The sequence below is a fragment of the Dendrobium catenatum genome, unplaced genomic scaffold (assembly GCF_001605985.2).
Source record: "Dendrobium catenatum unplaced genomic scaffold, ASM160598v2 fragScaff_scaffold_716, whole genome shotgun sequence".
Classification (NCBI taxonomy): Eukaryota; Viridiplantae; Streptophyta; class Magnoliopsida; order Asparagales; family Orchidaceae; genus Dendrobium; species Dendrobium catenatum.
The window spans coordinates 12,039,395-12,052,861 of NW_021319178.1; the positions used below are offsets into that span (position 1 = coordinate 12,039,395).

At 34.1% G+C, this 13,467-nt stretch overlaps 1 protein-coding gene across 1 annotated transcript in view; it reads left to right on the forward strand.

Annotated features, from left to right (window-relative positions):
* The window catches only part of LOC110109141 (single-stranded DNA-binding protein WHY2, mitochondrial), a 37,514-nt gene extending 27,443 nt beyond the window's left edge, over positions 1–10,071 (forward strand). Inside the window, exons 7-8 of the mRNA XM_020840079.2 lie at positions 8,908–8,996; positions 9,545–10,071. Coding sequence (XP_020695738.1) covers positions 8,908–8,996; positions 9,545–9,667 — 212 coding nt within the window. The 3' untranslated portion in view covers positions 9,668–10,071. The remainder of the gene's footprint in view (positions 1–8,907; positions 8,997–9,544) is intronic.
* The last annotated feature ends 3,396 nt before the right edge of the window (positions 10,072–13,467 follow it).

The window sequence follows — 13,467 nt, forward strand, 5'->3', positions numbered from 1 at the left end:
CTTGTGAGGGGGAGCTTGTGAGGGGGATTCACAAGGGTTGCTTCAAAGATCGCTCTGCTTGTCTTTCGTCTGGAGTTTCTCGTCCGTGGAAGGGTCGGTAGAGGTAAGGAGTTTGCTTTTGGTTGTGATTCTCTGCCAGCTTCAGGAGGAAGCAAAAGGAGGTAGGTTCTCTGCCTTGTCAGGGTGGCAAAAAGGAGGTTCTTGTAAGGGCTTCTCCGCCTAGCCGTGGGGGCTAAAGGAGAGTCACGTTTTGTAGTGCAATACTTGGAGGGTGCCTCCTAGGAGTGGACGTAGGTCGAGTCGACCGAACCACTATAAATCTTGTGTTCTTATTTTTGCTTCCACACTTTTTAATTCCGCATTAATTTCTTGAGGTGTGATTTGATTTGTGATTTTCTTTCTTTGTGAAAAAAGTTTTTAAATACCAATTCACCCTCCCTCTTGGTTAGCTTGGGACTAAGTTCATAGGGCTTAACATCCCGAACAAACTTTCAGGTATTGATAAGTTTCAAATAATTATTTTATGGTACTTTATAATTGTTTGAGTCTTACCAGTTTTTATTGTCAAGTGCCTAGTACGAATACCATATACCGAGCAATACCGAGTGAAAGATATACTCGGTATTGCTCGATATTAATAAGTATGAACACCAAATACCATGTAGTACCGACCTATCATAAGCTGTAAAAATAAACTCGATATTTCTCGGTATTTATAAGCTGTACTGATTATTACCAATTTTTAGTGATAAGTATATAGTAGGAACACCACGTACCGAGTAGATATTTTCAATACCGACATGTGCCGAGTACATAAATACTCGGTATTGCTCGATATTCATATATATATTATTATTTTCTAATGAAGATCAATTGAATTATGTATGAGTGATACTATTTTCTCCAGTAGAAATACAATTATATGCAGAAGCCAATTAGACGAGCTGTTGATGTCACAAGAGCTTGATAACAATCATATTGATGCTTTTGGAAACTTATTATCCGAAAAGAATGAACTGATCCCAGTACTCAACCAACCTTTTATCTTTATTTCTAATTTCCATTGGGTGAGTTTTCATTTGTAATTCAGAACTTCTGTGCATTTAACAAATTCTCAATTTAAATCCTATTTATTCCAGAGTTATTACTGTTAATGTAATCAGACGGACACAACGAGATTCGTTGCTAATATCATTAGAACTTTCTTTTATGAATGTTAACCTGATCCTTGTTCCCATCATAAACCAAAAGCATTGGACACTCCTGGTCTGCAATCTTAGGAAAAAAACTTGGGAATTTTTGGATTCATTACCCAAAGCCACTCACAAGGCAGTGGCTCCTGAAGTTGTAAGTGCTCGTAAAATTTGTATTTGATTTGAGTCATGATATTGAATATTAAAATTTTAATTTTATTCCCTTTTTAGATATCTCATTTATACGCTAATACACAAAATGCTTTTGACGATGATATACGAACCTGGCCAATCCTAACGATTCCAAACTTGCCAACATAAGACAACAGCGTTGATTGTGGAATGTTTCAATGTTTAAAATTGCGTATTCAGGTATTGAGGCATTTTTCATTCGTGAGGCGAGGCGTAAGCCTCAAGACGTTTTGAGGCGTAAGCCTCAAAATAAAAAGATTACGTAAACATAAAATGATAAATTTGTTATATACTAATGAGTGGATAATATAAAACATTAAAAAGCATAAGATATGAAATGAAATCAAAATATATCTCAATAATAAGACAACATGAAATATAGTTCAACTCAAAATTCTATCTTTTCGAAATCCCAGTATTCTTTTCATTAACATATAATTCCAATTTCTAAAAATAAATAGCAATGACATATCACATAAGAACTCATAGATCATCAACACTGTCATCACTAGAACTTTTATTACGTCCGGTGTAAGGACGTAGAGGAACGTCCGGTTGGAGGCAAAATCCTGTTAAAAAACTTGGCATTTGCTTGGTACAACTAGGTATTATTTGATATTAACGAGGAATACCGCTCTTTGAAGACCAATACCGGGTTATACCGAGCTGTACTGAGAAATACCGAGTTGTACCGAGTTTGTATATCTCGGTATTTCTTGGTTTAGCTCAGTATAACTCGGTATTGGATCTTGAAATGATGGTATTCCTCGTTATTGTTTGGTATTGCTCGGTATTTGCTCGATACAACTCGTTTTTTGGCGTGATTTAGCCTCCGATCGGACGTTCCTCTGCGTCCAGTCGGAGGATGTAATAATTGTTCGTCATCACTAAGGGGCTCTTCATTTGCATCATTATTATGATGAACTTCTCTCTCCCCTTCCTCCTCTCCTATAGAGTCCAATGTCGGACATTTACTTCAAGATTTATGTAAGTTTTAATATATATAGCGTGAGACGTAAGCCTCATGCCAGTGAGGCGAGGCGGGCCTCAACCAAGTTGATGCGCAAGCCTCATAAAAAAAACTCGAGGCGTAAGCATCGAAGCGTTTTTTACTGGAATTGCGCAAAGGCGGGCCTCAAGGAGAGCCTCATATTGTGCAATTTTAAACCATGGAATGTTTAGTTGTAAATATATGAAAACATTGATCCAAGATAATATTATTCAATAGGATATCCATAAGAACTGACAAAGTAATATGCCTATATTCAGCGCTGATTTTGCATATGCCCTTTTATATACTAATATGAAATAAAAATATGAATTTGTATAAGCCATTTCTGTGTTTTTTTGTTGTGATTTTAAAAAAATTACAATGCTTTGATTTATAACGATTTTTAAAAATTGTACCTTATAGTAAAATATTTCTCAATAAAGCAAAAGATGGTCTAATACCTAGTAATACCTGTTAATGTCGAGTTATATCGAGTTATTTAAAATTTTCGGATTTGTTTTTAAAAATCACAAAAAGATGCATACGTCAGGCGAAGTGCAACTTAAAATTGAACCTTATAGCAAAATATTTCTCAATGAAGAAACAAATAGTCTAATACCGAGTATTACCTTCTAATACCGAGTTATACCGAGTAATTTAAAATTTCCAAATTTGTTTTTGAAAATTGCAAAAGATGCATACGTCAGATAAAGTGCAACTTACAATTGAACCTTATAGCAAAATATTTCTCAAAGAAACAAAAAATCTTCTAATACCGAGTTATACCGAATAATTTAAAAATTCCGGATTTATTTTAGAAAAACACAAAAGATGCTTACGTCAGGCGAAGTGCAACTTACAATTGAACCATAATGCAAAAAATTTCTCAATTAAACAAAAAAATGGTTAATACCGAGTTATACCGAGTTTTACTGAACAGTTACATAAAGGACAACTGACTTCCTATTTCTCCTGGTGTAAAATGTATGATTGTAGGAGGATTCCTCTCTGTGGATTTCACTTTTTTGCTCTTCCTCTTCTCCCAATGATCCTTTAATCTAGCATTAGAGATTCCTTTTGGCCGGCACTTCGCAGGATCTTTAATTGTTTTGAGGCTCCCCTCAGGTATGCGTTTATTTTTTTTCCTTTCATAATGTTTTGAACATTTAAAATCATTGCACTCATAGCATCAATCATACATTATTTTGCATCCTCATTATCCCGTGCTTCTGTGCTAATTTGATATGTAAATCGACAAACATAATTTCTAAAAATCATGTTACGGGAACCCTGAATCGATGTGCACATATTATTTCCCATAGGTAGGATCTTCCGTCAAGTATATAAATCTTTCCGAGCTCTAGATGATCATCTTGGAATAAAATATTTTTGAGGAATATTAACAATATACAACTGCCTCATAACTCTCATGCAATGAGAACATAATAAACCCATTTTCTCAAACTTTGCACAGCTGCATTGTATTGTTCCTTCAAAAGAATTAAATATAACAGTCCACTTGTGTGAATCAAAAGTGTGGTCTGTGTTCTTGACGGAAAATGTTGATGAGTTCGGTGAAGAATGATCAATGCATAGTCCACCTAGACCATGTAAGAACTCTTCAAAAAATGAATATAATTTTATGGAATAAAAGTTGACAGCTTGCTTTAATATTTGACTACTTTTCATGTAAGGTTATATTTTCGTTTGACTACATCTAAAATTTTCATCTCGTTCATTCCGACGCCAAGTGTTTATAACTTTTTCCAACCCCAAGAAACATTCGGTGATAGAACTTGTAGCCTTTGAAATGTCATGACAAACATAATTGGTAAACTCACAACGTTGTGTAGATAAAATATCAATGTTAAAACAATTTTTGTTGAATGTTGTAGACCATTTCTCCTTTATTCTGTACAGATCTTTTAACCACTGATGACTCTGGAGGTTCTCTTCTCTGATCATTTCATTCCACAAATTATCAAACTCCTCCGCAGAATCACACTTGCTGAAACAACTATAAAATAGACCTTTTACTTTGTTGTTACTATTAAAACATCATACTTTGGAAGGAGCCTTCTTGTATATATGTCATTGGCACAACCTATGCCGTGTATTAGATAATACAATCTCTATCGTCCTAGTCATTACTTGATCTTGATTAGTGAATATAGTAATTGGATGGTTGTTATCCATAATTTTTAAAAATGTTCGAAATAGCTAGGAAAAAAAATCAATTGTTTCCTCAGATAGAAATGTCACCCCTAATATAATGTTTTGCCAATGATTATTAACTCCAATAATAGGGGCACAAGCTAAATTATATTTGTTAAGATGACAGTTTGTATAAAAAATTACGACATCCCCAAAGCAGTCGTAATCAATTCTCCCCAACCCATCAATCCAAAAAAATTTACCAACCTGTCTTCTTCATCAGTTTGCACATCCAATGCAAATATGTTGTCTGCAGCTGCCCGGTCTTTAAACAATTCGATTAGCGAATTGGTGTCCCCATTCTTAATTTTGACTCTTTTTTCCTTTTGAATGTAGTTGTATGCATCCCTCTTTGTGGATCCTAGATTTCCTACCTCTCCTACCTCATCGGATAGATAAGAAAATGCATTAACTGTTCTTATGCCAGCTTCAGACATTGATTTCAGAATGGAGGTATTTTCATCACTGATGTGCCTAAATGATCTCAGCAAATGTTGATCATCCGGCTTAGCCAATTCGTGATTGTGACTCTCTACCGATTTTTTCACCATCCATATTCCATCTTCACTGACTGTAAATCTAACCATAGCTGAACATCCAGTTCTTGTAGTCGATTTTTGAAATTTGACCTTCTTATTTTTTTATGTCTCCTTCTTGAATCCGGCTTTGGAACAGACAAAATCCTTTAATTTTATTTTCCTTGAATTTGGTCAAAATGAATGATATTCTTTCCGAACAATAAAATCTTGAGAATGCGCTAAAGAACACTGCTCGGTCCTCAAGCTTTGACTTCTAGGTAGGTAATGGGCTTCACTTTTGATAGGCTCATTCTCTTGATCCACCTGTCATTTAACTATACCTCACATGCTTAAATATACAACTCCTAAATCTATCAAATACATATGAAAAAATATAAAAAACTCAAAAACTACAAAACAGGGGAAGAATTAAGAGTATATATATATATATGGATAAATAAGACATGTGATGGAAAAACTGAAATTATTAAAAAAAGGAAAAGGAAGATGTATGCAAATTACAGGAGTTCACCCCAAGGTTTTAAAAGACGAAATCGGGAATCGAGGCCTTTTTTTTCTAAGCGAGGCGAGGCGTAAGCCTCGAGGCGGATCGAGGCGTAAGCCTCAAAAAGATTAAAATAAATTAATCTAAAATTATAAATAATGACTAAAAATAACAAAATATTATATCAACTATGTACCGCTCGGTACCGAGCATGTACCGCTCGGTACCGAGCATGTACCGCTCGGTACCGAGCGGTACTGGAAGCCCATTACCTGCATGAGCAAAGGAAGAAAGTCGAAAGATAAGGAATTTGTTCTTCGCTATGAGCTCCGTCGAATCCTAATGAGGCGTCGCCTCACGCTGCCTCGAGGGGTTATGCCTCGACGCGTACACCTCGTTGAAAAAAATCGCACGCCTTGTCAAATATATTGAGGCTTAAGCCTCAAGGCTTCGGGTTAGCGTCTCGAACTGAGTCGCACCTCTGTTTGGATGCCTCGACGCTTTTTTAATCGTGGGTTCACCCCCATATGGTACTAGCTTGGGAAGCAATGTACCCGTGCACGTTAAAAGGAAATGGAAATGATTGTATTTTCATTGGTACATATTTTAGACGGTACTCTTATACTAAATAGAAAGAAGGAAATAAAAGAATAAATGAATGAATGAATGCTAATTGGAAAAGAAATATGTCGTTTGAAAGATATATAAGAAAGATCTATATTATATGAAGTGAGATGTCTACAAATATGTAATTGAAAAGAATAACGATATGAATATGATGCATGTCTTATTTTATATGCTTAACTATTGCAAATGAAATGATGATTACCCATGGAGTTTACGTAGTAAACTCACTCTATTAAACTAACTAACGATTTAAGGGAAGTCTCCTGATAAGTGAAAATGACTAAAAGAGATGAGTATGTCTACTGAAGATGACGCTCGGATGAAAATAGGTAAATTCTGGTTTATGTAAATAATTAAGATGTGAAGATTGTATTAGTAATTTGTTGAAAATGGATGATAGTAGCTCTTCATTTTTTATTTGGTAATTAGAAAGTAAACTATTTTTTAATTTAAAAGTAATGTTTTTAACTGTCCGGCTGTTCGTTCTCGCCTCGTTAATTTGAGTATTCGGGCCGGGTCGTGACAACCTATCTTAGTGATGGGCCTTTCCATAGCAAATGGTTGAGAAGGGGCATCTTCCACTTATCCTGATCTCTTCCATGAACAATATCACGACCTCTGCCTCTTCTATCACGATCCCTACCACAAGCATGATGTGTCATCATTAATTCATTGAAACCCCTGATTTGATCTTCATCTTTCCTTCTAGCTGCATGTCTATTATTGTTAGCCGCATTTATGCATCTTTTTTTTTCTGACGTCCTTCCTCTTTCCTAGAAGCATGCATTGCTTATTTTAATTCTGATCATTTTACTTAATAAAATTCCCTGTAGCTAAGTCCTTCCTTTGGTTTCTTGTAGATAAAAAAAAAAAGTTTGAAAAGTTATGATTTCACTCACTCATTTGTCCGTAAAATCAATGAGGGAGGTACCTACTCTGGTTGGGTTATCAAATTTGAAGAGAAAAGAAAGAATTAGAGACAGGTCACTTTCTTTTGATTGAAATGTTCAAATGAGATGACGAGGGAGATGGGATGAAAGTTTTCCTCAATGATGAGGATTTGTTTTCTTACTAAATCAGCAGAAATAGGAGTGATACGGATTAGTACAGGTAAAATTTAATAATACTCAAATTACTCTTTGCTTTAATGAAAGAACAAAATCTTATAACCTCTCAGTTTTACTTTATCCTTCCTCTTATGGATTAATTAGTGATTGAATAGATTAATTATATATAATAATGTAGTAATTAACTAAAATAAGTGATTTAGAAATTGATTATGATGCTGATTTAAGGTAATTACAGTCCAATTAAGATTTAATTTTGATTAATTTATTGGAGAATGCTGTGAGGATTTTTTCCAACAAAGAGTTGAATATGTGCGTAGGAGATGATTTCTGTTAACAGCTAGTAAGAAAAAAGGTTAGCCCATGCTAATATGACTAGGAAATGTCATGTATTATTCAGTTCAACAAAAGTTAGCATCAAGTAGATCTCTGAGAAGCATTCATAAAGCCAAGCTACTCAGTCTGGGTTGATCTGCTGGCTTTCTTAGAATTAGCTATAAACGATCTTAGATTAAACTTTATGGGGCATGCAGCTTATATATTTAGATGGGAACATATCCTGAAATTGTGCATTCTTAGAAAGTTACTCGTGCCAATGAAGTTTTCAGTCTTCTCTTTTCATTTACTATGAAACTTACAATAGTATGAAGTGTTAGTATACTACATCTGGGAATGTTGGCTGAAATATTTGAGTGAAATTCTAGCTTTGATGACTAATCAATAAATTGTTTAGAAAAAAATGACTTAAAATTAATACAACAAAAATTCACATACAATAATGTAATCTTAGTTGGTGTTTTATTATCAATCATCAATTTTTATTTTTATAACAAGTGATATCTTGGTGTGATGGATTTCAATATCCTTCTTAAATTATATAGAAGAGTGATGATATAATGGCTAGAGTTTTTTTTTTTATAATTTAAATAACGATTTAATATATAACGGCTAGAGTTAAATTTGAATAGTTAATATGAAAGTGCCGCCATTATATTATGGGAGAAAAGGATATCATTGAGATCAAAAGGTTAATTTTATAATGCTACAATTAGACAAAGTGTTGGGAAGTAAAAGTTAAGTTGGGCATGATGGAAATCTGATTCTTAAATAGATTATAGATGTATGATAAAATTAGGATAAATTAATAAATTACTATATGAGAGAGAATGTTACAGTGACATCTATTATAGATGAGATAATTGAAAATAAATTTGGACTATTTAGAAATATAAAATGAAAGATAGAAATGCTCTATTAGATTGGTAGATAACATTAGTTATGAAGGATTATGATTGAATGTAAATTGTTAAATGATTTGTGAATGGGAATGTATGAAAAATGCTTAATGGGAATGGATGAAAAATGAGGATTTATAAGTAGACCTCAAAAAGCTAAGATGAGGCTAATGGTTGTGATTTGTTTTGATGACTAATTTCCATTGGAATAGCCTTTTTTTTTTCTCTAGCATATAAGGCTAAATTGTTTTTGCTGATTTGTTGTGGATAGCATATTTTTGTCCTCTGTTTAAATGGATTTTTTTTAAAAAGATTTTCCGCAAGCTGCTAAAACATTTCAGCTTTTGCTGTTCTTCGTCATGCAGCTGTCATGAATGCTGTTCAGAAAACAAATGAGCGCTTTACTTTACCTGTGACTAAGGCAGAGTTTTCTGTGATGCGCACGGCTTGCGGTGTAAGTTATTGCAAAATATTTTTCTGCACGTACCTACTCATTTATGTTTCCATTTAGTTAACAGAATCGTCACATAATTCTCTTGCAATGATAAAAAATCTGCAGATTTACTGCAGATAACGAATATTGTAATTTTACATGCACTCTTGCACATTCACTAGAAGCTTTTATTCATATAGTGATACTTTCAAGATAGATGAGGATAATTGTCTTTCGTTAGTTCGTTTGCTGGTAGTTGTTATAAAAGTATCTATTACTTCAGTTACTGTTTTGGTTTTTATAGGGAGCACATTAATGAAATAATCCATTATGATTATAAGTGACATTTTATTTAGGTTTCGTTTGGGACGGCTTTCCTACTGCCTCTTAAAGCAACTTTTTAGTATATAAATTAAAATTTTTGTATTAAAAAGTTATTTTAAGAAGCAGTAAGAAAGCCGTCCCAAACTACAGTGACATATTTGATGAGATGAGAAAAATTTCTGCTTATTATTTGAGAGTACATGTACTAGTTTCATCAATAAACTGATAACGCATCTTTTACGCAGTTTGTACTACCACTCATCATGGGTTGGGACCGAGTCATTGGACCGCACCTGGATCGCACAGGTCATGGTCCACCCGAGCAAAGTGCAATCAAGATGGATCCTGCCTTGGAGTGGGAAAGATGAAAGGTGCACATAGTTTCAGTGTGTACTAAGACTTCGTTTGGGACGGCTTTCTCTATGCTTCTTAAAGCATCTTCTTAGTAAAAAATTTTAATTTAAATTTTTTATACTATGAAGATGCTTTAAGAAGCAGAAAGAAAGTCGTCCCAAACGAAGCCTAAGATGCCTAAAGTTTTTGTTAGTATTATGATTAAATACAATTCAGATAATCAGGTCATTATGCTTTTGCAGTTAACAGAACATCTAAAATTGTATTTATGTTGAAGTTCAAACGACTGTTCAGTTGAAATTACCCGTTTGCGTAAATGTTTGTTGCTTCACTTTAGCTAGCTTTGGAGGTTAGAATCAGCATAAAATGAGTGGAGTAGGTTAAATACATAATTTTTAAAATCATTTCTGACTATGTAGCTGCTATTCCTCTCTAATATTTTATGTGTAATTTTCTTTTCTTCAACCTGCTTTAGAGTCTGTTTGGCACAACTCTGTAGGTGCTTTGCTTTTCAGATTGATAAATACAGTTTCGTTTGGCCACTATTTTCTTATAACTTTCTCATTGATTTTTAAATGTTTCGATGATGAAAAGCTACTTTTTGGAATCTAATTAGTTTAGTTATTTTTTCCACAACTTTATAATTATTTTTATAAAATATTACAGCCATCCCAAATAGTCCCTTAGGCATGAACTTTTATTTGGTCCGGTGTAAGGATGCAGAGGAACATTCGGTCGTAGGCAAAATTCTGCCTATACCGAGGTGTACCGAGTTTTTTTACACCTCGGTATAGGCGGGATTTTGCCTACGACCGAATGTTCCTCTGCATCCGGTCGGAGGACGTAATAATTGTTCCTTAGGCATTGATTAAAAGATAGGGAGAAAATATCATTGAAATCTTTTTTTTTTTTGTTAATTAAAGTAATAGTTAAGTTTTTAGTGAGCATATATGTGAAAAGGCTAGAGTAGGTACAGTGGAAAATAAGATTAGAGAAAGTCGTCTTAGATGGTTTAATTACATAAATTGGTGGCTTTTTGATGACTTGGTTAGGAGAGTAGATGTATTAGATTTGGCTTATGCTAAGAAAGAAATGACCTTTCTTTATTAGATTTAAATGAAAATTGACTCTTAGCAGAACACAATGGAGAAAAATGATTCATGTAGTCGATCCTATATAGTGGGATAAAGGTCTATATAGTGGGATAAAGGTTTGATATTATTGTTGTTGTAAATTAATAGTTAAGTTTTGAAAATGAAAAATTAAATTTGTTATTTTGTATGTTATTATAAAATTATTGATAATTTAATGAAAGTTAGGCTTCAAATAAAAATTATTGAATGCGTTCAAAGAATTTGTAAATAGCTCACATCGAAAAGAGTAAAGTATTTAGTGTTTTTTTACTACAAAAAAGACATTATTATTAAAAATTAGAATGTGACACGTCTTGATTGGCCTTTGGATGGTTTAGTAACAGTAAGGAATAATCTTTCGTTTGTGTTGCTTCTTAACTCCATAATAGGCTTTTATCAATTTGAAAATATTGATTAAAAAATATCCTGAAGTTTTCTAATTTACTTGGGGAATTTTTTACTATGAATTGGTCATAAATAAAAATGATTCTGGAAACACAAAACTGTGCATACCCATAGATATAAATAAATAAATTTTACGAGTAAAAAATTTTATTTTTGAATGTAAGAAGAGTTAATGGAGGTATGTCTTTGTAAAAAGGTTTTTCATTTCAGTGAAACTTTTGCTTTTATTATTTGGTTAAGATCAGCATATCATGAATGGATTGTCTTATACGAATTCTAAATTCCTTGAAACATTTTTTTGGTTACCATTGGCACTACCAAATCAAGAAATTAATGTCAAATTCATCACAAAAAATGCAACTTAGATGTTGTTAAAAGTTTATTGATGTATTTTTATAATTTTCGTTTAATTTGGAAAAGAAATAAAAGGCAACCTATTACAGCAACAATTATTCGGTGTGGACTCCGGAAGTAGCTCAATGTTCAGACTCCAATAAAATATCTCCACGTGTGGCCTGATGGCCCCACTATTTTTATTTAGCAGGTTTTTTCCAGCTTACCGCATGGCCTGATGACCCGACTCGGACCAGGCGCGAAAAGCTACTTTTTATTGAGAAGAAAATCGAGGCATTTTATTTTTTTCAAAATTGACCGAGGTGTTTTAGTATCTCTTGTTTGAAGCAATCTTCATCTTTGTCTAAAGCTCCTTTCATTTGCTCCAGATTTTTGTTCTAAAAATAGCAGCCATGGCTAAGGTCAATTTTTTGTTACTAGGATAAAAAGTTCATTTTCATGAGATATGTTGGTTCTAATTGTTCTGCAAATGTCACGTAAGGGTTTAGGTTTAGGGTTTTTCTATACTTTGTATCAGTGTGTACCAGTATATACCATTGTGTACTTGTGGGTACCGGTGTGTACTGGTGTGCACCGGTGTGTACTGGTGTGCACCGGTGTGTACTGGTGTGCACCGGTGTGTAATGGTGGGTACCGGTGTGTTTTGATGTCCAATATTTACTATTCGAATGAAGAATTTAGCATTTCATTTCAGTGATGTTTTCTTCCATTTATTTTCTCTTGTGTACCTTTCTTGTATGCTTTTGTGAACTTTTGTGTACCCTACATACTTCTGAGCACTTTTTAGTATCGTTGGGTACCGCATCTGGGTACCATTGGGTACTTATGGGTACCACATATGGGTTCCACTGGGTATCCACTTTTGGTGAAGGTTAATGTTTTGGTCTTATCTACTACACCTAATTTTTCAGCGATATGTTCCAAATATAAGTTTCCGTTGTAGAAATTCGACATTTAGAAAAGTATGTGATCACTTGGTTGAAATATTTGGCCATGATTTTGTGGATAGATTGAGACAATTGCGGCTACATCAGTTTTTGTTGATGCCCCACTTCGTTTAGAATGTTTCGCTGGTATATAAGTTGTTGTCATTATGAGATATCAGGAAGTAGTGCTTCATCATCAAGGAGCGGAGGTTAGCATTCAATGCCGATGAAGTTTCTCTGATTGTAGGCCTACCGAACAGAGAAAATCATTTTGACTTGGGAAGTGCCTGAATCACCGAAAAATCTTCAAATGATATAAAGAAGGAGGTGCTCAGTCTGGACGACACAACTCCACTTCTCAAGCTTGTGAAGAAATTCATCATTTACTTATTGTCCAACCTTTTCTTTCCTCTACGTAACTACTGAGCATTAGCCAGTTTCTTAGTGTAGCTCGTAATGTAAATCAATTTTTATCTTACGATTGGCCAGCATCCATTAGGGATTTCTTAGTGGCTGAGTTTGACACAATTACCAAGAAGTTTGCTAAAGGCTAACCACTCAGCTACATAAATGGCTTTGTACATATTATAATTGTGAGTACATCCAACGTTTTAGATGTGAAGTCCATTCCAGGCTTTTATTTTATTGGCTAACAACCTTTTTTGGCTTACAAATATGATTTCTTAAGCATATAACAGTCCACGCACAAGTAAAGTCTAAATTAAGACCTCGTTTTGTTTGTTAGGGCAATGATATAATGTATAGCAAAGCAGAGGCGTCTGAATTATTTGATGGTCTCAAAGATGTACATATATTAATTTCTTTTGAATGAATAACCAAAGAGGAGAAGAGATTATTAGATAGTCCTCCCCCAGCCCCCCCACATGAATCCCCGATCAAACATCCACTTTACCTCACACATTCCTCAAACTACAACTCATAGGGCATCAACTGGGCCTAATAGTTTCTTTACTTTCCAGCTCACCCACTCCCTTC